Source organism: Eschscholzia californica, unplaced genomic scaffold (assembly GCF_041429995.1).
Source record: "Eschscholzia californica isolate CP2 unplaced genomic scaffold, dmEscCali1.0.p SCAF_5, whole genome shotgun sequence".
Lineage (NCBI taxonomy): Eukaryota > Viridiplantae > Streptophyta > Magnoliopsida > Ranunculales > Papaveraceae > Eschscholzia > Eschscholzia californica.
Genome location: NW_028238472.1, coordinates 36,717,855 through 36,743,218, shown reverse-complemented (window position 1 = coordinate 36,743,218; position 25,364 = coordinate 36,717,855). Strand labels below are relative to the sequence as shown.

Here is a 25,364-nt window from a genome sequence, read left to right as displayed (position 1 = left end):
CGTTCAAGAGAATTACACTTGAGAAGACCCTTCCAGACATGGGGTTACAGGCCTTTCGGGCAGGTTTCGGCGTGTACACAGGTTTTTCCATGCTTTGAGAAAACTAGCTAACCCCAGTTGAGCCCTAAAGACACGACGTGGCTGGTAATGAGATTTTTCTTAAATAAACGATAACAGTAAGATTAATCTACAGACAGTAAGCAACCTGAGTAGAATAAATATATATATTTAGCTGGTTTGTAAATATTCACATGTTGGCAAAAGATGGGTTACAGAGATTCAAACTCCGGCGAGATCAACCTTTTAACTCTGCAGTCACTGCATGCAAAAGATGCAGGAGAGATGGAAATGTTTCACCACTCAGAGAGAGTTTCCCTGTCGAAGAGGGTGCCTTGATCCTGATAAAAGAGCAAATTGAAGATAGAAATCCTGTTTGAATGTTTCGGTTTCATGAATCTCTGCCAATATCTGCATTACAAGATGTTTCTTTGGCTGTTATATCCACGCTGGAAGAAGTGGATCTTCCTGAAACACTTCTATGTGAACGGGGATGCTGAACTATAACTAGGATCGACCCAGAGCAGTTGCCTGTACCAGTAGGAGTTGTTGCCTGCAGAGATATACTCGGCATCTTAGTACCAATATCAAGTGATTTCCGTAAAGCATTGGAACACAATAACTGAAGCAGAATTACGAAAAAAGAGTTTTTTTTGTTTGGCTGTTTTGAAAAATTAAATTTGTTCTACAAGGAGCGTGGTAGTTTCAGAAACACTGAAATGATATATGAAACACGAATAGTGTTGAATTTCTGCTACTTACCACCCCGATATGCCATTTATGAGAAGTCAAATCTTTGAAATCAGCAGCACCCATTTCCTGAATAACAACATTTAGCATTAGTAAGGCATCATTAATCTAATATAAAGGTCTATTTGTTACTCATAAGGCAGCTCGAGAAACCTAAACATAAGCTTCACGTTTTATTAACCTGAGTCTTTCTGATCAAATTTTATTTCATTGCTAGAACAAGGTCGCGAGGGACTTGGAGGTGAATAGCAGAGGGAAGAGTCTTACTAGGAAGAGTCAATCATCTAAACATAAACTATGTATTTAGTCTATATATACTTATTTAAATGAGCAAATACCCAAGTTTACTTTAGAGCCGTGACATCACCTTCAAACAACATTTGTAGAAGTTCATTCGATATGAATTATCACGAGTTGTTTAACAATTTAAGTCGTCCCCAGACAGGTGAATGTAAGAATTTATCCTCTATAGTGTTATGGATGCACAAGATAGATAAAATCAAGCACCCAGGCTCTCTTTCTAAAAATAAATAGGTATATTTGTACTATATATACTTAAAATGTGTAATTTAGGAAAGTGGCTTAATGTGAAGAATAGGAATCTCACAATACTGTATATGGGAGGAACTGCTCTTTCTCCTTTAGTCTTCACGGCAGGCATAACAGAGAAATGTGGTGACAATTCTTGTGATCTGAAAGTCCATCTGGAAAGTAGAACCAATCAAGACTTCAAATTCCGAACATCATAAATTACAAAACAAGCAGGTTGAATTGGTCAGGCCTCGTGATAAAGTAAATCCTTTCAAGTATTTTGAGGATCCTAAAATGCAAATATAGATACATACCCGATGTACAAGTAGATGCAGAATTGAGCCCATTCTCGGACTAACAAGCGGAGCCAATAGTCCTCTGACGCATCATCCATACTAATGTAAATCTGCACATCAAAATGCACAAGTGTTTCATGTCTATTTTCTCAAGTAGCTTATAATGATTATAATTAGTTTTGACGAGAAATCAGAAGAGGTTCTACCATAGTCTCTGCCAAAGCTGCTATCTGCATGGCACCTTGGAACTTCCTGAATATGGGAGAAGCAAGATCATGAATACACAAGGATCAACCATGAATACTCTTCAAATGTTCTCTATTAGTGCAAGTAGAAATGACTAGAAAAAAGGATTAAATAAATCTAACATACTTCAACATAGCATATTTTGTATGCACTGCTTGTTGCATGGCATGAATATCCTCATCTTCTATGAGTGTCAGTTGTTCGCGCAATTGCAAAAGATTTTGTGATATATAGTGGAAGATCATATAAAACGATATAAAATAGTTGAGCCCAAGAAGAACCTGAAATAGAGCCAGCAGAAGGATAAGATTATCTTTGTGTAAGTTTTAATCTCCATGTCGAAGTTCAAATAGATTATGAGATACATCAATAGTTTAGTTTGCATATTCAAATTACAAATTTTAACACTGTTTGGTGTAAAGAAATCGAGGAGACTCACTGTGAAATAAGGTACTGAAGCTCTGTAACCAATAAGAGTTAAGTAGAAAAAACAGCCAAGTGCAGCTGTAGTACGGCGCTCAGGAAGCGAAAGACGTTCACACATGATACAGTAACCATGTGAAATAAGCAAAAAGGACACGAATGAAGCAGTTTGAAAGAGCACTCCAGTTACATACACCCCAAATGACATCCACAGAGAACATACCCGAAGATTAAAGCATGAGTACCTGTAATGAAAAAAATTTATAAAATTGGAGAACATTGAAATAATGAAAAAGGACAGTTTATGTTTTCCCCAAAAATTTCGCAAGGATTATTTGGTAGGGTAAATATTAATAGAGCCCGTTTGGCCTAATTCTCATACAACCCCAGCTTGCAAGAAAAGGATTGCCCATGATTTATCAACTCACAGATTCTAATGCACAGGCCATGTGGCATAATGCTAATACATCCCCTCAACGCCACGGCTGTAGTTACTCGGGACTTCTCTAGACGTAATGTTAAGCTTTGAAGTCTCAAGCCGTACCTAGAACACTAGCTATGATACCATGTTACAGCCCATTAGGTCTAACTCTCCTTGAAAACCGGCTTGCAAGAAAAACATTGCTCAAGATTTACCTACTTAACCAATTATAATGCCCATGCGATTTGGGATAATGCTAATAAATAGATCATCCTCACGGAAAATCATTGGAATACTAGGCCCAATGATGTAGTCAACCTCCTTAAAGAGGTTATGGCGGACATGATCGTAGGAAATGTTTCTACTTACATCACATGAACCACTAACTCACGTGAAAATCCTGATTATGTACATAAGCATGTTTTGGGATCCGTTCTCTCTGTCTCGCTCTGTATCAGCCAGAGATCCAAGTGAACCATCTTTTTCCCATGACAATGATTAAACTAAATCCTCAATAAGCAACATGATCCAATTTATCTCTCTGTTTCACCATGAACCAAGAAAAATGTTGAGTAGCTAGTGAGGCTTATCATGATCCTCTCATTATCCAAAACTTTAGAATACCAAAGTACATGAAAATTCCAATTTTCTATCAATCCAAATCCGATTAAATAAATCGTGTTACACAGGCAATTTGATGAATAAGTTATAAGTCTATACCCTTCTTTCGAGACCTATAACCTTTCCTGAATAACAAATTGAGACCGCTTTCCATTGCCAAATTGGTTTCCATTGAGGACCATAAATCTCATTAACAAGGTTTCATATTTGCTATCCAGAAGAGAGAGGCTTTAGTGTGCTGACCCACCTATTACATGTTCATACTTCAGACCTAATTCGTGCGTAACTAACTATTTAGTTCAACCAACAAACCATATCATATAAATGCAAAAACAACATCAAAACTATTTAATCCCAACACACAGGGGATATAAATGAAACATAAATGAAACATAAATGATTAGATAGACATGAAACTGCAGAATTTGCTGCAACCCACAAACCCCATAAGGCGAAAACAGTCAACAAATTAAACTAATTGAAGACCATTCACATTAAGAAACACAAAATAACTTAGTTTTTTCATCAAGAAATGGAATTTACCAGAAGAGAAAAGATAGAGCAAGTTGTAAAGCTTTAATAACTGGAACAGAAGTGAGTGTCCACTGCAAGTTGTTCGTCTGAACTAGCAACAAATAGATGATCAGTCAAAATACTTCTCTTTCTTCTTCATTGTTCTTTCTCTCTCTCTAAACATTACAAAATCAGAAAATTACTCCTCCCCAGAAACATAAACTGAAGTTAAAATTTATAATCTTTAAGCATGCATACTGAGTTTTCAACATTATTCAGCAATTAGGAAGAAACTAAAGTACCACAGAGTGGATTGCGGAGCTCAATCTACTAAATAAAACACTAATTTCAATGAAAAGGGAGAAAAACCCTAGAACCCAAAATTGAAGATTTAAGTGAAATTGAAAAGGGGGAGGATATAGACTGATAGCGATGATAACCTGAAAATGACGATTTTTCCATGTATTAATCGTCCATGAAATAGCAGAAACGAACCAAATTGATAGTAACCCTAAGTATAATGAAGGTAGATGTCGATAAGATTCGTCTAAACCAACAGCAAATACTCCATAACCTACTGCAACTTCCATTTTCTCTCTCTAAAGCGAGAAGAAAAGGCTTCAAGTGAGAGTTTTTTCTGTTTCAGTTTTTGGGTATTCTTGGAAACTGTGACAATGAGAAAGAGGAAATTTGAATGTATTAAATAGACGAGGAAAACAATGATACTTTTAGAATGTAACGGTTATTTTCAGATTTCTTAATTAATTATTTCGGAACGTTATTTTTCTTTTCTTGGAAGTTCGGAACGTTATTTTGAACGGGAGAGAAAAGGACAGAGGTCCTCCACGGCTCCACCTACCTTTATACTAGTAAACAACTATGGATTCCACCTCTTTTGGGAGAGAATCGAAGATCTCCAGGGTTTCAGAAGACAACATTGTCACTTGGATAACCAAGTGTTTACGACCGTAGTTAAAACAATTAAAAGTATAGCGCGGTGTTTCATTTACAATTATTTGTTATAGCAGAAAGAACATCTGTTATAATTAATGATTCATGATAGACCACGCCTGTTGTAGAATGGTAAAGTTTGTTCAACAACAAGTAATTACAAGTTTAACAACAAAGTCAATTTTAAAAAGGGCTCGCGAAAAGAAAAAAACAACTATAAACAAATTGAATCGTAAGAGAAAATGTAGAAGAGGTTCCTCATTATATTTTTTTCCAAATAAAACTCCACTCAGAATTGTGCTTTGTTTATGGTTGTTGTTATTGCGAAAAAACAGTTACTATCTCAGTTTGATTCGTCACTTTAAAAAACCATTAAAATATGATTATATCTATTAACGATTTAATAAAAGGGTTGTCTAGAAAACACAAACTATCAAAAGGAGAAAATTGTAAATTGAGATATTTAATTTATGAGGATAATGAGAAGGTAAAGATGATGCATAATGGATTAGGCCCATTTGGAGGGAAATGAAGTGAGTACATGATGGTGTCGTGCAACTAAGTCACTTATTTCCTGCTGAAATTTGGCTAAACATAATACTCGTTAGAAGATAATTGGCCGTAGTTTAGGAGTTAAAATGATTATTTTTGTAATGGCAAGGGAGGTAACAAAAAATTTTGTTTGACGGGGGCCGAAAAATTCTAAGTTATAATAAAATACTACCAAAAAAATATAAAATTCGATCACTTCAACCAAATTTCGACGTTTGATGTGACTTGTCATGGCGTGCTTGTTGGAAGTGTAATTTCTCAATATTTCATTAAAAATCCTGGATGAAAAAATCAAGTCGAATCACGCTGAAATATTAAGGGAAGTTTTATAAGGCCTCCCCAATTTTGTTAAAAGGCCTCCCCATGAACCATTTTACTTGCTAAATTATGAGTATGGGGAGGCCTTTTAACAAAAATGAGGGGGCCCTATAAAATCTCCCAAATATTAATTACAAAAGTTTTACTACGCTTCCAACAACAAATATACCAAAGATCAATATCTGATGCGGGTCGTGTTAGATGTCGAGATTTGTTCGGATTAGATCAAGATTATATAAAGTTTTCGATAAATAACGAAAACTAATCATATGTCAGGTAAAAGGAACAAACTACACACTACGTTTAGGTTTGATTTAGGTGTCAGATATTTTGTGAGCTTGAATCACTTTAGTATTGTGTTGGATGTGTGAGGGGTAGGGTGGGCCAATAAGAAGGGTCATGGCCCCTTGGGCTACACGCCGTTCTGCCTCTGGCCATAGTTTAGGACATCTAATGATTATTTCTATATTGCATTGGGTAATACTGAACTCTCTCTCAAACGTGAAGTCTTGATAAGATATCAAAATTTCAATTTCTTCTACCGAGAGATATAATGCTTCACTGAAACTAAAGTGGACTTAACCAGTCATTTTTTAATTGAAACGACTTAATTAATCAGTTCAGCAATGTATCAAGACTTTCTCGATTAGTTTTCCGTTGTAACGAGATTCAAATGTTTACGTTTGAACTCATAGCTAATATGACCTAGAGCCAGATTAGTAACCGAGGATGGTCAATTTAAACTATACAACTATCAATATTTTACATCTTATCTAATCAAATTTATGTGTAGTAGAAGTCAATTAACATCTTACATAGTCAAATTTTGTCCTCTAAAAGTTTTATGGTGCTTTTGTTGTATAAATCTATAATTAGGCTATAGTTTATCTAAATTTTATGTCTCATGCTTCCACTAGCTCATATCAAATCCTCTACCTAGATTTAATGTTTGACTTGAAAGAATAACAAAATTATGTTTGACCCTAAATTTCTCAACCCACTTAATAAAGAACATAATTAGATACCTAAATCACTTAAAAGCCGTAGACAAGCCCAAAACCTTCAACATGAAAATTATCAACTAACCTTCAAGTTTAAAATGATTAAATAGGCAGGTTATCCAACTACCATACTAGTTTATGTGACACAAACTCCTTCAAGAGTGATCCTGATTTCCAATTACCTACTTTTTTTTCTCAAGAGAGAGAGAGAGAAAGATTTTGGTGGGGTTGAGAGTGTCATCAAGGAGACTTCACTATTTTAGGTGAACAAAATCACTTTGAATTTATAATTAAATTGAAAGAGTTCTAAGTAGGGGATCTGAAAATTAAAAAAAACTTTGATAGTTCAAACTTGTATTTTCAACCATTCATGTGGCTTAAGTAATAGAGTAAGAAATTCACCACCAGAAATTGAATCGTGGCCTACACTATACGTGTTGACATCCTATTGATACATCAAATGTACCCCAAGACGACTTGTTTGGTTTTGTAAACCTCATGAATCTCATTTCAAGAAAGTGTCGTCAGTTTTTCTATTGTTCAACATATAAAGACTTGTTTCTCAACAAAAAAAAAACATATAAAGACTTGTTAGTGTAACTAAGAATTTTGTAAGGAGGTTTCAATTTCTTTGGACCGTTCACAGGAGTTGCCAGAGGGCAAGGAAGATTTCTTTACGGGCGCAAGAGACTTTAAATTATAGTAAATCTAATTTAACTTCATTAGCTAGTTTTAAAGATATAAACAATACAAATTAGTTGTTTTGTAGCTCGTCTCTCTCTCTCACGTTCATCCTTTTTGTGGTCACAATGGCCACCCGCAAAAACCGTCGGTTGCCACAACCACACCAATCACCACAATTTTCTCCTAAGCTCCGCCACCATCACCGTCAGGGTCGTGGGTTACAATTTTGGAACCCCAGTGCATAATTTCAATTGGGTCTCTTTTATACATATCCGATGTGAAGAACATTTTACATAAGAATTAATAAGTACAAATTTAAAATAATTACTTGTAAAAACCTTATATAAGTCATTGATAAATCCAAGTGAATGGTGTTGCTCTTTAATTGTTTTAACCAAATAAAAGTCCCCTAATTTATATAAGATTTTACAAAAATTGGATCTTCCATTTTCTTTTTCACATAATATGAAGTTAAGGTTTGGAAAGATAGATTGACAGAGAAAAGGTGTTAAGAGAAAAAGATTACATAGAGATTTGGAAGTGGAATAAGTCTAGAGAGAGTGAGAGAGTTGGGTGCTACAACTTACAAAAAAAATTAAAAAAATGTTTTAAATAGGAGTTGAATCCAGGACGTACTATGCACAAATCAAAACACTTACTAGCTAAGCTAATATTAGCTTTCAACAAAAAAAAAAGCTAAGCTAATATTAGACCACTATAGTATAGTTACTCTTCTTTCCTAAATACGTTTAACTAGACAATATCTAAAGAACTAAATGGGCCCTTTGTGGTGGGCGGCCCAGTACGGGCGTCATGTTTGAACTAGCCCATCCAGGACCCTGATCACCGCAAATCACCACTATTTTTCTCTCTTGTTCATATGCTCCTTTTCCCCTCTCTCCTTCCCACTTGAATATCAGATTTCCTCGGGTTGGAATTCAAAGGTCTTCCTATCTTAACTCATCTTACAACCAAAAAGACAAGACAGGAGGGTGCAGTTGTGTTTAGAACTTTTTCGATCTAAGCTCGGAATAAATGATATCTTATGAATCTAAATAATTTGGGTTATAAGAATCATTTAAGACGAATCTTTCTCATCAGAGTTCGTGAATATTAAACAACGACGGGAAGAAATCAAGAAGTTCCATAAACGCTTTATCTAATAAGATAATATTATTGGAAACTTATCTAAATATGTTTAAATCTTAGAGTATCTTCAATTGAAGACTCAATCTTAAACCTTAAGTGTCACTTAAGACAATAGAGTTTATTTATTTTTGTAAATCTCTCCAATGCAAAACTCAATTGAGATCTTGAGATGATGTGGAAACATTTATTTTAAGATGTCTCAATTACAAACTCTATTATTTGGATCTCTTGTGAGTATCTCAAGTATCACAGTCATCAAATTTAATTTTAAGACAAATATAAAAATTTTATCTCTCAACTACTTTTTCCTATTAAATATATGTGTGACATGTGTAACTATTGGATTTTTTTTTAGTGTTGCATTGAAAAGGACTCGAATGAGAACACTCACCTTTAGCCATATAAGAAAAAAAATCTTAACTAAGACTTGATACCTGAGTCAATTGGAATTTTCTTTTTGAATTTTACATTGGAGGTGCTCTTAAAGAGGTTATCAAGGAGTTGAGGCCTACTTATCAAATTGTGCACATGCATGGCCTCGTGATTCAATAAAAAGGAAACTCTCGTACCGCCCCCGCGAAGGAGTACCTATCCGTTACGAGAATCGAACGCGTGTTCTCGACATGAAAAGACGACGTCCTAACCACTGGACGAAAGGGACCGAAAAGCCATTCTTCATATACCTCCTCTCCGAGAATAAAAGTGGTTCATTTTCTTTCTATAAGCAATTCAAGATTTCATTTGTGTTCATGTTGGCGATTTTTGATGTGAATTCGGCGGGGAGTCTCCCCTTCCTACGGGTTTCCCCCCTTACTCCATAGGGTCCAGTGACATACCAACCGCGCCCCTTCTTTTTCTCCGATCATAAAGCCCTCTGATCCCTTTCTTTGTCTTTCATCCCTTCCGTCTCGTTCTTTCCAATTCAACAAACACAATGGGGGCGAAGCGCCCGTTTGAAGTGGCGAAGGTTAGACCTGAGAAAGGACGAAAGAAAGTACGTTAAGGTTACGAAGTCACTTAGTCGAACTATAAAGAAACGGAGGCTAAGGTTACAAAGTTAATCTCCAACCGACGGAGATGTTGGGTGGTATTAGGTCTCTCTCACCCCAAAAGCTTGCTAGAGAGGTAAGACTTCTCCCACACCCATTAACACACATCCTGCCCCTTCCACAACCAATGTGGGATTATCCTAACAATCTCCCCCTCACACATTAGCTCTTAATTTCAATAGTTATTAGGCTGAGACTTATTATTACCCGGGCTTTGATACTAGTGTTGAGTGGTTTTGGGCCTTACCCCAAAAGCTAGCTCAAGAGGTAAGGCTTCTCCCACACTTATTAACACACCCTCTGCCCCTTCCACAACTAATGTGGGATTATCCTAACAGGAGAACACCATAGTTGCTTTCGGTTAACTGTTGACCCCCTTTTACACCCTAGCTGGAACCATAACAAACGTGACCGTAACCATCCACCACGATACTGGAGTCTTTGTTTTGAACAAAATTTGCCTTTCCTATGAGTGTATATAACAAAAGTGGTCAGTTCAATTAAAAGTTCCTCCCCATGAAGACACTTGCACTTACCCCTACACTGCGTCTATAGACACCCACACAACCACCTAACCCAACTACTATGGACACCACCAACTTCCCTCTTCCTGTTTTGCTAAAAGCCCTAATCCCGTTAGTCTATAGCCACCCAACAGACTCACCCATAATCCAACCACCCACATATACTCACCACCCGTCGCGCCGCTCGGCTTCTACTCACTCGATACTCCTGGGACCCTTTGACCACACTATTTTCCGCTCACGTGAACCTTGCCCACTGACGACACCTCTACAGTATTGTCCTCTTCCCCATTCTACTATGTCGACGTTGTTAACACATATGGTGCAGTTACTACTTTGATACCACCTTAAGCCGCGTATGGACTGATCCAAGGGACTTCACGATGTACAGGTTTTCACCATACATATTCAGATGGATCTAGTTCTCATTTTCGAATGAAGTTAGATACTATCTGGCTTGTGTTGAGAAATTTTCATTTTTAGTGATTAAGGTTTTCTTAAGTATCAAGCTGCCCTCCTTAAGCTGACACATGGGCATTTTAGTCAGTTTTAGGAGTTGTTACTCATCTGTAATTTAAGTTCAGTTAGGATTAGTACTTAGAAGTTTAGTAGAACATGGAAATAGAGTCCCTGTCCCACTAGAAAACCCCTAGCTTGTAGCCCCCTATATAATGCAGTGATCTTGTTCTTGTGTTTAAGCAGTTTGGAATATTGAATCAGTCTCTTCATTATTATTCTTATTTTTAAGTTCTTTTAAGCTTCGTTTTTAGTTACAGCTATTATCTAGATCTTCTATATTTTCTTCGAGAGACCACATCACTCATTCTATTTTGGTAAAGAAGAAATTGATTGGTCTTACTGAGTTTTATCCGAATGAATTTAGGTCACATGTTCTAACTCAAGGATCAACTTGAAAACATGTTTTTGACATAGGCTATAGTAAGATCTTCTCTCGATTCAAAAGAATATATGACCTTGCTAGAAAATAGCGGAAATAAGAAGACATACATTTTATGAATTATTTTATTTACTACTAATTTTTGCATGAATACTAGTATCTCTTGCAACTGGTATAGTGTCGATAGAGCATTTTACCCATTGCTAAGGAATTGTTGGGAAATCAGATGGGCGATAAATGATTGAATGTGAGTATGCTTCGATATATAGAAAGTGATATATTTAAGGAAATTGGTAATTAAACACTTTTCCGACGATGAGAACCAGTAGAAGACAACTATAAATGTTTGATGCATAACATTTATTTAAGTAGTTTCTTTACAAATTGTCTTTCCTACACCATCATCTTTGTGCCATGGTTCTCACTGTAGTCTGTTAATCCATTTAGAATTGCTAATGTAAAACATTAGATTAATAAAATTGCCTTAGAGACAGGGATTGCAAGTAGTTACAAACACTAATATTATTAATTATTTGAATTAAGAATTTTGATATGATGCAAGTGAATCTTTGATATTCTTTGGTAAAAAGGGTGGGGCATTATCAGCATTTGTAACTTTATCATAATTAGGGAACATTTTTCTTCCCCTCCCTGCAATTTGAACTTTTTGTGTGATTTGATGTTTTGGAAGTACCCACTCCATACTAGAGTTTGTCCCTAGTAGTTTTGTTTTGGAAAGAATCAGGGTTTGGATTCCACACATTATGACTTCTACTATCTTTGAGTTCTCTAGCTGTTCTTTTGGTGAATGGACAGTAATGCTTATTTGGGAAAGACTTTTAGGGTGAAACTTTCATCATTAAAGTATGACCACTGACATTAATATACTCTTTTAAGAATATTTCACTATCTACCAAGAGCAATAATAGTATATAGTACCCATTAGGGAAACATATCTTAGATTAGTTTTTGGAAATACCCTTTAAACCCACTAGGCACTTGTTATTTGTGGAAAGGGGAGTCCGACATAAATAAACACTTAATTTTTGGATAACTTTATAAAGGTCTTGTTTTGGAGAGAAGAAATTGTTGGGGGAATTTTGGGGCTGGTGATTTAGGTAAACAAGCTCTAGAGTAAAGCAAACTTACAAGAAAATTATGGGTTTTGTCGAAATAATTTGTCGCAACAAAACTTATCCCATTTTTTTGTCTCATCTCCGATTGTTGTTGGAGAAGGATACGAGATAAAGATTTGAAAAAAATTAAGGGTGGCCTACAATAATCTTTTGTAGGAGATCATTTCTGGAGTGGAAAAAGAATGGTGGTGGGGTCGGAAAAAATAAAAGGAAAACAAAAAAAGTTTAACTCACAATTTTGTACCTGGAGTTTTTTTCTTATTTTCCCAAAAGAATGACCAATTTTTTTAAGGTTGTGTTTGATTGCAAGTCGGGGAAAGGAAAAAAGAGAAAGAAAGTATTTCTCCGAGAAACATTTTCACTTAGAAAATGATTCAGTAGACATATTTTCCAAATTTTATCTTATTTGGTTCACTAAAGAAAAATAAACCATTTTTTTCATATTTTTACTTTCTCTTGTTTGTTTGGCGCATAAAAAAATGATATTTGTTTTAATTTTTTTTTGGTAATGTGATATTTCATTAAATTAAATAGACATATTAGTCAAAAGCTTAAAGATAACCCAAACACTTTTCCTACTTTATCTTAATTACAAAATTTATTGAAATAACCTACTAAATATCGCCAATGAAAATGTCGTCACTTCCAAAGAGCGTTTATAAGCAACTACGAATTTAACGAAATAAATAAATAAAGTTCTTAACCCCCTATCCCTCTTTTGACAACTTTGTTTTTAGTCATGTTCTTCGAGTTATCTCAGAAAGTTCGAAGAACAACCGTGCAAGTTCTGGCTTATCCAAAAACAAGATCAAACCATCTTAAAATTCGACTTCTCCCAAGCTTGGAATGACCAATAGTGCATCTTCAATTCCATTAAGTAAAGGAATTTGACATGCTTCTGCAAGTTTATTTGCAGCCTCTGCAAGCAATATACCTGTTTCATCTGATCCTGATCGCCGTTTACGTTTTAGTGTTACAGACCGGACACGTTGAGTGGAAGCAGGAGAGCCAAGACCATCATCTTCATCTAAATTCAGTGGCTCCACATTAGCACTTTCACCTAAACCAAAATGAAGTAAATACGAAAATTTCAGAAAAGATAACAAAACCTCTATAAGTTAATTTTTAGAATAACTCGCTAACCATGAGTCTCGGGTGCAATATCATCAGCTTCAATTTGTCCACTACTAGTGGCCTGTTCTGTTTCAATAATTGCTCCTAATTTTTCTTGATACGGAAAAGTCCTAGTGCGCAAGTCTTTTGTATTTGGGTGCGCCTACAAAACAAAAGTGAAGAATATTAAAAAAAAAAAACTTATAATTAACATACTTTAAATATGAAAAATAACAACTCTGGTACACCTTACCGCTACATAAGCATTCCACGAGTCGTCATCATCAGCCTCAATGTGAAAACTTTCAGTATTGAATGCAAATCCGCTAGAATTGATTGTTTGTCTTGCGGTAAAGTAATGTTTCTTGAATGTTTTCATTCGAGCCTTGATGTTTTCAATAGTAATGGTATCTCCAACTCTTTTGAATATCTCATCCATTACTTGTTGATTTCCATTTTTTCCCAATCAATAAACTCTCATTAAGAGTATTCACTAAAATATCGTCCATGAGAGTGCTCTAAACTACAGTGGGTCTCTTGATCTTTTTGTTTGAGTCCATGCTATCAGACTGAGAAGTCATCTTTATTTAAAAAAACATTCACAAAGGCATCAAAATTCATTACAAAGATACAAACTAATTGCGATTTAATAACAACAAACATTTATCAAAACCAAATCACATTTCATAAACACTCCAAAATATAAATTTTCAGTTTAAGTTGAACTTGTCAATCTAGCTTATGGGTTCAAACTTTCCATGGTATGTATATATTCAATTTAAGTTCTCTCTGACACACACAACAAGATCACAAGGCCATCTTGAATCTAACTTATGGGTTTAAATCTTCCAAGATATATATACTCAATTTAAGTTGAAATTGTCCAACACTATACTGACCATTTTTGGCTCTCACAGGAACTATTGACCATGTGATCTTGTTGTTCTAGTGAAAGATGTTTTAAAACACATCAACTGCCAACATTTTATATATATATATATCTTGGAAGGTCTAAAACACATCAACCAAATGAATGAAATAAACTTTTATGAATGTGGAAAGCTTGATCATTTGATAAAAGGAAATTTGGCCAAAACTCCCTAAAAAATTTGAGTTTTGGTTAAAAATGATTTATCAACTTTCTATAGGCTTCAGCTTCCTATGGCATTTTTGTAAATAATCTAATATAGGGAAAGGACGAAACTGACCTTATTACAAACCAGCTTGCGAACCAGTTTGCAAACGAGAGTGCAAACCAGTTTGCAAAGCTCTGCAAACCAGATTGCAAAGCTTTGGAAAACAAATCAAATTGCAAAGTAGTGCAAACTAGTTTGCAAAGTTCTGCAAACCAGATTGCAAAGTGTGTGCAAAGTCATTGCAAGGCAAATCAGATTGCAAAGCAATGCAAACAAGATTGCAAAGCTCTGCAAACCAGATTGCAAAGCAGTGCAAACTAGTTTGCAAAGCTCTGTAAACCAGATTGCAAAGCAGTGCACACCAGTTTGCAAAGCTCTTTAAACCAGATTTCAAAGCAATGGAAACCAGTTTGCAAAGCTTTGCAAGTTTAGATTCTAAGGGCAATTTCGGCATTAGAAATGGAAGTGCTTTTAGAATTGTCCTTCAAGACTATTTCCAAACTATATATGGGGCCTAAAAGGACAAAAAGATAACTTGTCTTTTTGACAAAAAAAAAACATGAAATTGGGTCTCCGGCCCAATTTCCTGTTGATAAAATAACTATGAAACATTAATAAAAAAGAATGTTCAAGATTAAATTAGAAGATTACCTGAAGTAGACGAATTACTCAAGACTTGAGTTTTCGGCTGAAGATTGTTTAATAGTTGAGGGTCAAGATTTTTGAGAAAAATATGGAAGATGGGAAATAGTTTCGATGGGAAAGAGAGTCTTAGGGAGGTGGTGGGTCAAGACTTTCCCTTATTTTGCGAAAAATAAAGAATTTTCAGTCACGTGAGTGAAAATTTAGGATTCTCTAAAAAACTTAACAAACACCTGAAAATCTAATATTTTGGAAAAATAGTTTCTATTTTCTCCTAAGAGTATTAGGTAGCTGGCATTATAGGGATGGAATGGGGTCACTCATTTAAAAATTTCCTAATTTTCCTATTTTTGCAAAATCACTCCTTCATTTTCTTCTCTATTATTTTATTAGAAACTGGTAAACGTATTTCACTACTTAAAAACAAACTCAAATTTTATTTAATATGTGATCTTTTCCGGCTAGATCTTTGTTATGTTTGCAAGTTTGATTCTTGCACAAGTTTAATTTAATCTTTTCGATACTTCTTCCTTTATTCTTCTTTTTTCACTTTGCAGATTTAAATTGGGTTGAAGACCCAATTTTAATTTTTATAAGTTAAACTTTTTTTTTTTTGTTAAAAATCCAAATTTTGCATTTTTGTGATAAAAACTCAAATATTTGTATTTTGTTTGGTTAACACCCTATATTTTTTACAAAGTTGTTGCAAGATGTGGCAAGGTATTGCAAAGTTATTGTAAGGTGTTGCAAGGTGCTCTAAAACTAATGCAAAATAGTTGTAAAGTTGTCCCAAGGCGCTACAAAGTTGTCGCAAGGTGTTGCAAATTAAAAAAGTACTCAGTGAGCTGAAGACTAAAAAAATTGACTGATCCTTTGTAACCAAACTCCAACTTTGTAAGGGAGTTTTGGCCAAATTTCCCCAATAAAGATTTGTATTTTCTCTCACTTAGTTTTGTTTCTTCTTCTTCCACTAATCTTTGTTTTCATTTATTCTTTAAAATTTTGTTTCAATTTTGACGGTGCCAACGACACTAACTTCATCCTAATCGTTTACATATCAGGATATTATTTTTCTGGCTTAGTCTATACGATTTGTTGTTGGAACAGGATTTGTTTTCTACTCAGTCTGAGTCTTCAAACACACAATGGTATGTCAGTGTGGTTGTCTCGTATAGATCTTGAGTTTAGAATCAAGAATCAATGAGACCCGATTATGGGTGAATGAGATATTTAAGTTTGAAATCTGGACGAAAAAAAGGTTAAAATTAACAGAATTCCGTTAAGTTGGGGAATAAATGGCAGAGAAAAATAGTTGGTTTGGGGCCAATTTATAATGCATTGAATGTCCATAAGGGACAAATCGCGGTGCATCTAGCGTAGGCGATTGAATGGCTCGCGTTCATCCTTTCAACGCGCTTCGGCCACCTTCTAGAAGGTCTCGAAAGTGCCTAATCTGACGGCCTTGCTGCATTTCGCGTCGGGCATCTCTCAAGATAACTGTATACAACGACCCTTGGGATTTCGGTCAGATCTAAGGAGCGACGTTGCTTCAGTGTTTTTGCCTTAAATCCAACTGAATAGAACATTGTCGACCCTTGTTACGTCCCAAACGACACATCTGTAGTCACAACAGCCACCAATTGTCCAATAGTTATGCACTTCTTTATTTTATACCCATTAACCTAGCTATAAATATAACCCAAGCGTCCATTTTCTCATTCCATTCAATCTCTCTCTTCTGAGTACATTAAACATTACACATGTGTCACGAATATGTCTTAAGTCAAAAGATGGAATCAAAAGCATGAAATCAAAAGAACTTTTTTGTATGTCTACAACACGGAATCGAGAACATTCCAGTATGTCTAGAGTCTAAAAGCAAGAGCTTTTTAGCATGTCTAGAATCTAGAATTGAAAGCGCATTTTAGTGTATCTAGAATCTAGAATCAATATCATTCTATTGAATCTACAACTTGGAGTCTGAAGCATCTAATTGTACCTAGAAGACAAAATCAAAGTCAAGATTTATCTTGAAACCAAGTCAAAAGTCAGAAGTTATCTCAAATCCAAGTCAAGAGTTATCTTAAAAACAAGCCAGGAGTCAAGAGGATCAAGTCATAAGAAGTCAAAGTGTTCATATAGCTTAAGAAGGTTCGCCCGCTTTTAGACTTGTGAAGTACTGCCACAATCTTGAAAGGAAGTTGTTAAATCCTGTGAGACATACATCTAATTGTTTGTACTGTTACAGGGGTGTAAAATGTTTAACAATTCATTCTCACCTCGACAAAAACTTTCTTATTATAATCGTTAGATTTTTTTTTTCGTTTATCTGATTTCCAAATCAAAGACATTCTTGTTTTTTGAATCAAGAAGTGTATTGACTTTGAATTATTAAATCAGAAAACAGAGAAGGAATTCAATTCCTCTTTCTAATCTCAAATCGATAATGAAATTTAACTAAGAATCATCCGTTCTGGATAACGGACACTATTAGTTAGAAATACAAAAGATATTGAGTATTCCATTCTTTAGTCTATATTCGTTAATTCGGAACGAAAGTGTTTTAATTGATTTACTATAAAATAAAAAGCAAGAACAAGTTCATCACTAATTTAGTTTAAGTGAGCCAACAACCTTTGGTAGGAGCGGTAAGAGGTTCAGTCTTCCACTCTAGAGGTCAAGGACTAGAGAGAACTTAGAGGGTGTTTGATTTTTTAGCACTTATAAGTGCTAGCACTTACTAAGTGAATATCACTTAGTAAGTGATATTATTTGTAAGTGCTATGGCGTTTGTTTTCCATCACTTCTAAGTGCTTGATTTTTGTTTTCATATTAATTATAAATGTCATAAGAATGCGATATTGTCTATTTTGACCTTAAAGTATTTACATATTAACATTTCATACTAATTTATTATGCTCGCGAGTTTGGATACAAGAGAATTACGATTTATGAATACTTTGTGTTGAAAATATTAACCTCAAATAATTAAAAATTATGAACGAGAAAGAACCTACGTTGCATCATGGAGTTTGGGTGATTAATGAAGGAAGAGATGTGAAAAAAATTTAGGAGAAAAACTTAGGTGAAGGACGAGTGAAGAAGGAAATTAGTCATCGCTAAAGTAAGAAAAATTTTTTTACTTATCAATTGTTTAAGATTTTCTTTTTAGTTATAATTATATTGATAATTTTTATATTCAGAGAAGGATAAAAATGTCTTTTTTAGCACTTAGAAAGTAAGTGCGAAAAAGTAAGCTCCAAGTTGGAGCTTACTTTTTCGCACTTACTTTGATCCCACTTACAAGTGATCTTCACTTATTAAGTGAAAAATCAAACAACCTAAAATTGCCGGCCCGCACTTATTAAGTGAAAATCACTTAATAAGTGCAAAAATCAAACACCCTCTTAGTTAAGTGACTTATTGAGTCAACTCCTTAAATCGGTACACCAAAATAACATTTATCTTTGGATATTCACGTTTGTGTGACTGTCATGGTAACATTTGATATGTAATGAATGAGTTTGAAAAATAGATTCTCCAAAAAGATCCCCCTCATCTTCCCTCATCTTTAGTAACCATCTATACTTTTCTATCCTCCACAATTATCTTAGTCATCCAAATTTAGTTTCTCAACTTTTTGAATTTTCCCCCACTAAACCATTGGTTGTAAAAACCGAATTCGTTTGGTTCCTCCAGTCAAATGTCACTCAAATCAAATCTCACTTATCTAACATTTGTCTTTCACCTTTTGCCATTGTTTCGCTTTTTTACTTTTCCTCTATATGACCTTTTTTTCGTACTTGATTAGTTGTTATTTGAGGTATTGTACATGAGCTAAATATTAAGCAAAATAGAAGAAAAAGCCGTCATCGTTTCAAAATGTATAAAAAGATTAAATGATGTGCCTACACCAACTTTCCCTTTTCAACAAAAAACGATTCCCCTTTTATGCAGCTAATGTTTTTATGTTATTTTTTAACTTTAAATATATCAAACTATTTCATTACATGTTCGATATAAATGAGATTTCAATATCTAGAAATAGTTTATTTTTTATGAGATTATCTAGAAATAGTTTTGACCTCAAAACTTTGATACCATGCCAAAATTTAGAAATAAGTAGAGAAGAAAGAAAGGAATTCTTGATTACTGAATTTGAGATACATGATTAGCTTTTATAGATTTCTATGGAAGAAACATTAACTAAGAACATCTCTAATGCAAAACTCAAAAAAAAAACTCCAATTAACTTATGTGTCAATTCTCAATTAAGATTCTCTTTCCTATATGGCATACTGGAGGGTCTCCAATTGAGACATCTTAAAATTAATTGCTTCCCCATCATCTTAATTCTTAAGATCTCAATTGAGTTTTACATTGGAGAGGTCTCTAAAATCTCAAGTATGACTTTGGATTTTAAGATTGAGTCTTGCACCGGAGATGCTCTAACTTTGCAAGTAACTTTCTAATTAACTCAATAACTAACTTCTTAACAAACTTGCATTACTAGCTAACTTTAAATACAAGTTTTTCCTATTAACTATTAGGGGAAACAGGGAACCACTTGATAGGAAGTCACTGTTAAGGAGTCTTGTGGTCTCTCATTGAACAACTGAAATTAAAACTTATATGAATAACATCACATTTTAGATAGAGAAAGAGACAGAGAGATCCAACTTATAATAAAGAACAGTCTGTATTGTACAACACACTTGATTAAGATCAAGGGCCTTAAAACAAACACAAAACCCAGAAATGAAACCCTAAGAAATTATCTCTTAGTCCTAAACAGAGCTTCAAAATTATCTTATAGTATCTGGTACTAATAACTCATCTCAAAATCAAAACCACAATCATCACTATAATAATCACAACTCTGTAAAAATGGTGGAGGGAAATCAACCCACCCACTTTCAACTAGATCAAATATGAAATCATTTTGTGATTCATTTACTGATTCATAACTCTCACCAAGATGGGGCAACTCAACAATCTCACTTAATTCTTCTTCAGAATTGGAAGATAATGAAAATGAAGATGAATTTAGGGTTGAATCAAATTTCTCCATTGCAGCTGCTTTTGATGCTGCTTCTTGAATATCACGAGGCGATCGAGAAACAGGACGAGGAAGAAATTTAATGAGTTCAGGGAAATTGAGAATTGCTGAATTACCTTTAATGCTTAAAGCAGCAACATCATGAGCTCTAGCTGCCATTTCTGGTGTTGAAAATGTACCAAGCCAGATTCTTGATTTCTTACCAGGTTCGCGAATTTCAGATACCCATTTCCCCCAATTTCTCATTCTAACTCCTCTGTATGATGGGTCTTTGTTACAATCTTTCATTCTTTTCTTAATTTTTGATTCTGGGGTCTCAGATTTTGACTGTCTTAATGGTGGTGGATTTGAAACTGAATTTTGCAGAGATGACCGGGCTAATAACCTATATGAAGATGATAATGAAACAGAGTTAGAACTGGTTTCTAGGTCTGAATTTTTTGGCAGTCCTGCCATTTTTCTTATTTGTTACCAGATATTTACTTGGTTGGATAAACAAATCCTACTCTGTTTCTGTCTGGGAACCAACCAAAATGGTGCTGTTCCTAGGGAAGGTAATAGAAAGAACTGATATATATATATATATATATATATATATATATATATATATATATATATAGAGAGAGAGAGAGAGAGAGAGATGGTGGTGGTGGTGGTGAAGATCAGTTGGGGGGTTTAAGAGTTGAGTGACAAAGAAGGAGGACAATGAAAGAAAAAGATGTAGAGTGAGGGGGTTTTGTAAGCAAAATATAGTGACAGAAAGTAAACTTGTGTTGAAATAGAAAGAGTACAATGTTTAAAGCCAAACACCATGACAAACATTACCCTATTCTTACAATGACAAACACAAATTTTTGTGGGAGAGAGCCTACCACAACTTTCAGCTACATTTAGGTCCGCTATTTTGGAAAAAAAAATAAATCATTAATGGATAAGTTCTTTCTATTTTCAGCTACCATTGTCATTAATAGGATAAGTTCTTCTATTTTCAGCTACATTTAGGTTCCCTATTTTGGAAAAAAAGAAATATATATTTCGCGGTACTAATTTTTAAAGAATAGAGTAATATTTCGCGGTACATAGCATTTTTTTCTTCCTCATCTCCTGCCACCAACTCCACCCACTTCCACCACCACCACCAACTTGGGACACCACTACCACTTCTTTTATTCTTGTTACCTTCCATTTCCACCACCTCCTCTATTTATCCTTTTTTTCTCTCAACTCACCCTACTCCCCCTCTCTCTCTAATACAGCGAAGGGGAACCCCATCATCGGAAAATCGTATTGGTTTGGGGGAAACTAATACGTTGGTTGGAAAAATTCTCAAATTTGGGGAATCCCCAAAACAAATATGAACTGGTTAGGGATTTTTACCCAACTAGTTCGCACTGGTTTTGGGAGTCCCCAAACCAATGTCGTTTTCTAATCGAAGAGGAATAGAAGAGAAAGAGAGAGAGAGAGTCCCCAAACCAATGTCGTTTTCTAATCGAAGAGGAATAGAAGAGAGAGAGAGAGAGGGAGATGAAGGAAGAGAGAGAAATAATGGTGGTGATGGTGGTCGAAGGTGGTGGGCGAAGGAGAAAAAATATTCGAAACAAAATTAAAGGTTGCCAGCAATGGTTGTTTGTCGGTGACCATTATCAGGGTGGAGAAAAATGGTGATGAAGCGGGAAAAAAGGCAAAATTTTCACTCAAGATTGTTACCTTGTAACGATTAAAACATAATTTATCAATTAAAGTCGACCAATTTTTGACAAAGTCTTTCCATTCCAGAAAATATTCTTACTTCCTTAAAGCGTTGCCCGTGTATATATATATATATATATATATATATATATATATATATATATATATATATATATATATATATATGAAATTCGCGTGCATACAGTCCTATAGTCTCATCCGTTGAAGATAAATATAGAAGGATGATCTAACTGTTTAAAATAAATTTGAAATATATATATAAATTTAGAAGATATAATCTCAACAACTGAAAATAAATTTTGAGAGTGTAATCTTCCTCACTGAGAGGAGGGTATATTCTTAAAATGATACCCCCGCTGGTCTCTTATACTCCAATATAGATATAATGGTATGGGTGTTCTATAAATTTCACTAATTTATTGCTCTAGCTACCAATGCTGTCTAGTTTTCTTTGGCCATTTACGTAATGGTGGGCTCCAGTATCAATTTAATGGAGAGAAAAAAGTAATAGGTCCCATTTCCTATTGTTTTGTACTCATGGTTGTATAATTGCCTCATATACAAAGGAAAGTTTTTAGATATTTTGGACCAGGTGACTTTTCAATAGTTCCAATCATTTGGGTTTTTTACTACGCCACATCCTTATTTTCAATATTTTAGGCAAAATTGATATTAAGGATTCACCAAGGCTCTATTTGTTAGATGGAAAAAGATTTGGATGTGAAAATTAAGTTTATTTTTTTCATGAGAAATAAAATCATCATTTTCTAATGTAAAATCAAGTTTAAATGTTTAGTAGGAACTTAGGAAAAATAAGGGAGTGCTTTTAGAAGGTTATGTATTGTTTTTGTAGGGTGCTTTTAAATTTTCGTCTTGTCGTATTCTCTTCCCCAAATTGAGTTATTGAGAGAGGAGCACATCCTAAAAGTCTTCTTCTCTTCCCCAAATTGAGTTATTGAGAGAGGAGCACATCCTAAAAGTCTTCTTCTCTTCAAGTTTCAATCTTAATAACTATGCGACTTAGTATGATAAATCATAGGATATGTGTCCTCCACTCGCTTCTTTGGTAGTTTTAGGTTTTGTCATCTTTTTTGTTTAAAATTTTTTTTGTGGCATCTCTTATTTCGATTTGTCCTATTCAATAAGGGTTGGTTCATCAAGAATTATACAATTTTTGCATGATTAAAATGAAATTAGGTTGTTCAGCTTCTGTATTCGTCATCTCTCTGTGTGGGGTTGTTTGGTTAAACATCAAACTCAACTCTAGGGTTCGTCCAGAGTGAAAAGATTGAGAGAGTTTAACTAATAAAAACCACTAATCATCATCTATCGTTGTTGCAGTTGTACTTGTCATTTCATCCTCGAGAGATATATGAAGGGTAAAGACAGAACATTTTGAGATTTGTGAGCTTAAGTTGAAGGAGGTCGAGACAGGGTATTTCAAAACTTTTTTTGAAGAAGAAAGAAATGAAAATTTGCGAATGGACCAGACATAGGGGAGGAGAGAGAGAGAGGTGAAGAGAGAGACACAAGAGGAGAGAGAACTGTTAGTTGAGGGTGAGAGTTATAAATCAGTTTTACCGTCTATTGGTGGTAAAAAAAATAAGATTATTTTCCTACTTTTTTTCTAAAGCATTTGGTCCAACCAAACAGTGTCATTTTCTCTGTTTGTTTTCTCACAAACAAACAGATCCTTAATTAATATAGAAAAGAAAATCGAGGACCCTAGTAGGCTAGTACCCTACTAGTTTTTTTTTTTTTTTTTTCTTGAAAGAGGACACAACTCTTTTAACAAAAGAAAAAGAAGACACAAGTAGCTTGGCTTTTTCTTCATCAAAAAAAAAAAGTAGCTTGGCTTTCTCTTTTTTTTTTTTTTTTTTTGTTGAAAGTAGCTTGGCTTTCTCAACAATGCAAACCTAGTCCTGGGACCTGGATGGATGCCTTTTTTTTTTTTTTTTTTGATGAAAACCTGGATGGATGCCTTGAGTAGGAAAGTAGAGTTAGTAGGATTTGAGTGAGGCAGTGATAAACCGACAATAAATATTGTTGGAAAGTATACATTCAAAAACAAGCCAATAAAGCAAATACATATTAGGTCTCCTAAATGTTAATCTTCATGCTTCTGTTAATCATGAACTAGGGGTGGAATCGGACGGATTCGATCGGGCTCGGGCATAATAGAGCTGGACTCGGGTGGATCGGGCACTACAATGCCTTGCCCGCTACTAGTTGTCGGGCAGATCGGGCCGGACAGATTTAACCAATTCAGGGCCCGTAGCCCGTCTGAACCCACCTGTCCGAGCGGACTTCAACAGTCACGGGGCGGACGAACTCGGGTTATTTTGAGGAAAAAAAATATAATTTTTTAAATCACCCATTTCATTTATAATTTTTAAATCACCCATTTCATTTATAATTATGTTTTTAGTTAAAGTACTCAATTATCTCCCTGATTTATGAAACCCTAAATTTTCTTTCTTTTTTGGAAAAGATACTCCATTCAATTGCCGAAGGCTAAGTAAATACAATGAAGTAAACAACAAGGATAAGAATTAGGGTTTGAAAGTTGTTGGAATAGCAAACAACCTCTTGCTTCATTATCTAATGCCGAATTGGGTTGTATACCTCTTCCTTCTTGATAAATAATATTTTCTGAGATGTCTTGAATAATCACACCAACTGAAGCTTCATGTTCCTTGACATCACTAAACATTACTAAACAAATTATGATACCAACTAAACTAAACATTACTAAAAAAAATTACAACAAAATAATAAACAAAACCATCTTAAATGTTTGGGTTGATCAAACAAGAACATCTAAAGAAAATAACAAAATTACAACATTACTGTAAAACCTAGATCAAAGAAAATAATAAAAAAAATTACTAAAGCTTTTTGGACCGTTTTCCAGTAATAACAAAACTACATATCATCATCATCATTAAAAAAAAAATACAACCATCTCAACAGATCTATTATACAACCTTAAAAAATCAAAAAAAAAACTAACTACATAATATAAATATTTCTAACTAATTTCTAAGATGAGTTGAAAGGCTTAACCGTGAATGATCGTTAGATCATCGGCGTATACCCAAGTACCCAACATCATCTTTTATCGTCTTTACTTCAGACGGAATTCGACTAGGAGGGTTGTGTTTAAAGATTTGTTATTTAAATCTTTATGGTTTGAGATGGTGGAAAATGGTTGGGACTTGGGACTTAAGGTGACTCTGTCATCTATGTAGGAATAATGGAGGTATATAATGGAGGTTAGGGGTGGACAGGTGGTATGGTGGAAGTGGTTTTCTGTAGGGTGGTTTGGTGGAAGTGGTTTTGTGTAGGGTTGAGGAGGTGGTGCTGTTGGAAGTCAGTTGTTAGAGATTTAGGGCTAAGTAGAGGATGGAAGCAAGGGTTTGGGTCTCCTTTTATAGAAGAGATATTTTGATATTTTGATACAACTGTTGTGATGTCTGTTTAATCTCAGCTGTTGGATCTTTATAATCTCAAATGGTCTAGGGTAGGGTTATTCAGACGAGTGGGTCAGGTCATGTTTCGGGCGGGCGGATCGGGTGCTACTT

General features: G+C 34.7%; 1 protein-coding gene and 1 pseudogene across 3 annotated transcripts; both read right to left on the bottom strand.

The window, feature by feature from the left end:
- Window positions 1–206: 206 nt before the first annotated feature.
- LOC147538918 (uncharacterized) lies at window positions 207–4,692 on the bottom strand. Of its 2 annotated transcripts, none has more exons than XM_086643576.1 (9): window positions 4,299–4,692; window positions 3,889–3,965; window positions 2,320–2,548; window positions 2,007–2,161; window positions 1,841–1,886; window positions 1,653–1,744; window positions 1,415–1,511; window positions 820–876; window positions 207–610 (listed from the first exon to the last, which is right to left on the bottom strand). In XM_086643576.1, the coding sequence occupies exons 1-9, from the start codon at window positions 4,446–4,448 to the stop codon at window positions 449–451; spliced, it is 1,065 nt and encodes a 354-aa protein (XP_086499702.1). In that variant the 5' UTR covers window positions 4,449–4,692; the 3' UTR covers window positions 207–448. The 2 variants fall into 2 exon arrangements, with proteins under 2 accessions (XP_086499702.1, XP_086499703.1); XM_086643577.1 differs by having other exon boundaries at window positions 3,889–3,970; window positions 4,299–4,531.
- A 15,077-nt stretch (window positions 4,693–19,769) lies between these two features.
- LOC147538917 (dehydration-responsive element-binding protein 3 pseudogene) lies at window positions 19,770–20,715 on the bottom strand (annotated as a pseudogene). Its single transcript, XR_015225689.1, has one exon. The product of XR_015225689.1 is annotated as a dehydration-responsive element-binding protein 3 pseudogene (transcript).
- Between the last annotated feature and the right edge of the window lie 4,649 nt (window positions 20,716–25,364).

Coding starts and splice junctions, on each gene's coding strand:
- LOC147538918 (XM_086643576.1), bottom strand. CDS start 4,448: ATGGAAGTTGCAGTAGGTTATGGAGTATTTGCTGTTGGTTTAGACGAA. Junction 2,162..2,319: donor CTTCAGTACCTTATTTCACA/GTGAGTCTCCTC, acceptor GCTCTATTTCAG/GTTCTTCTTGGGCTCAACTA. Junction 1,745..1,840: donor CAGCTTTGGCAGAGACTATG/GTAGAACCTCTT, acceptor TTTGATGTGCAG/ATTTACATTAGTATGGATGA.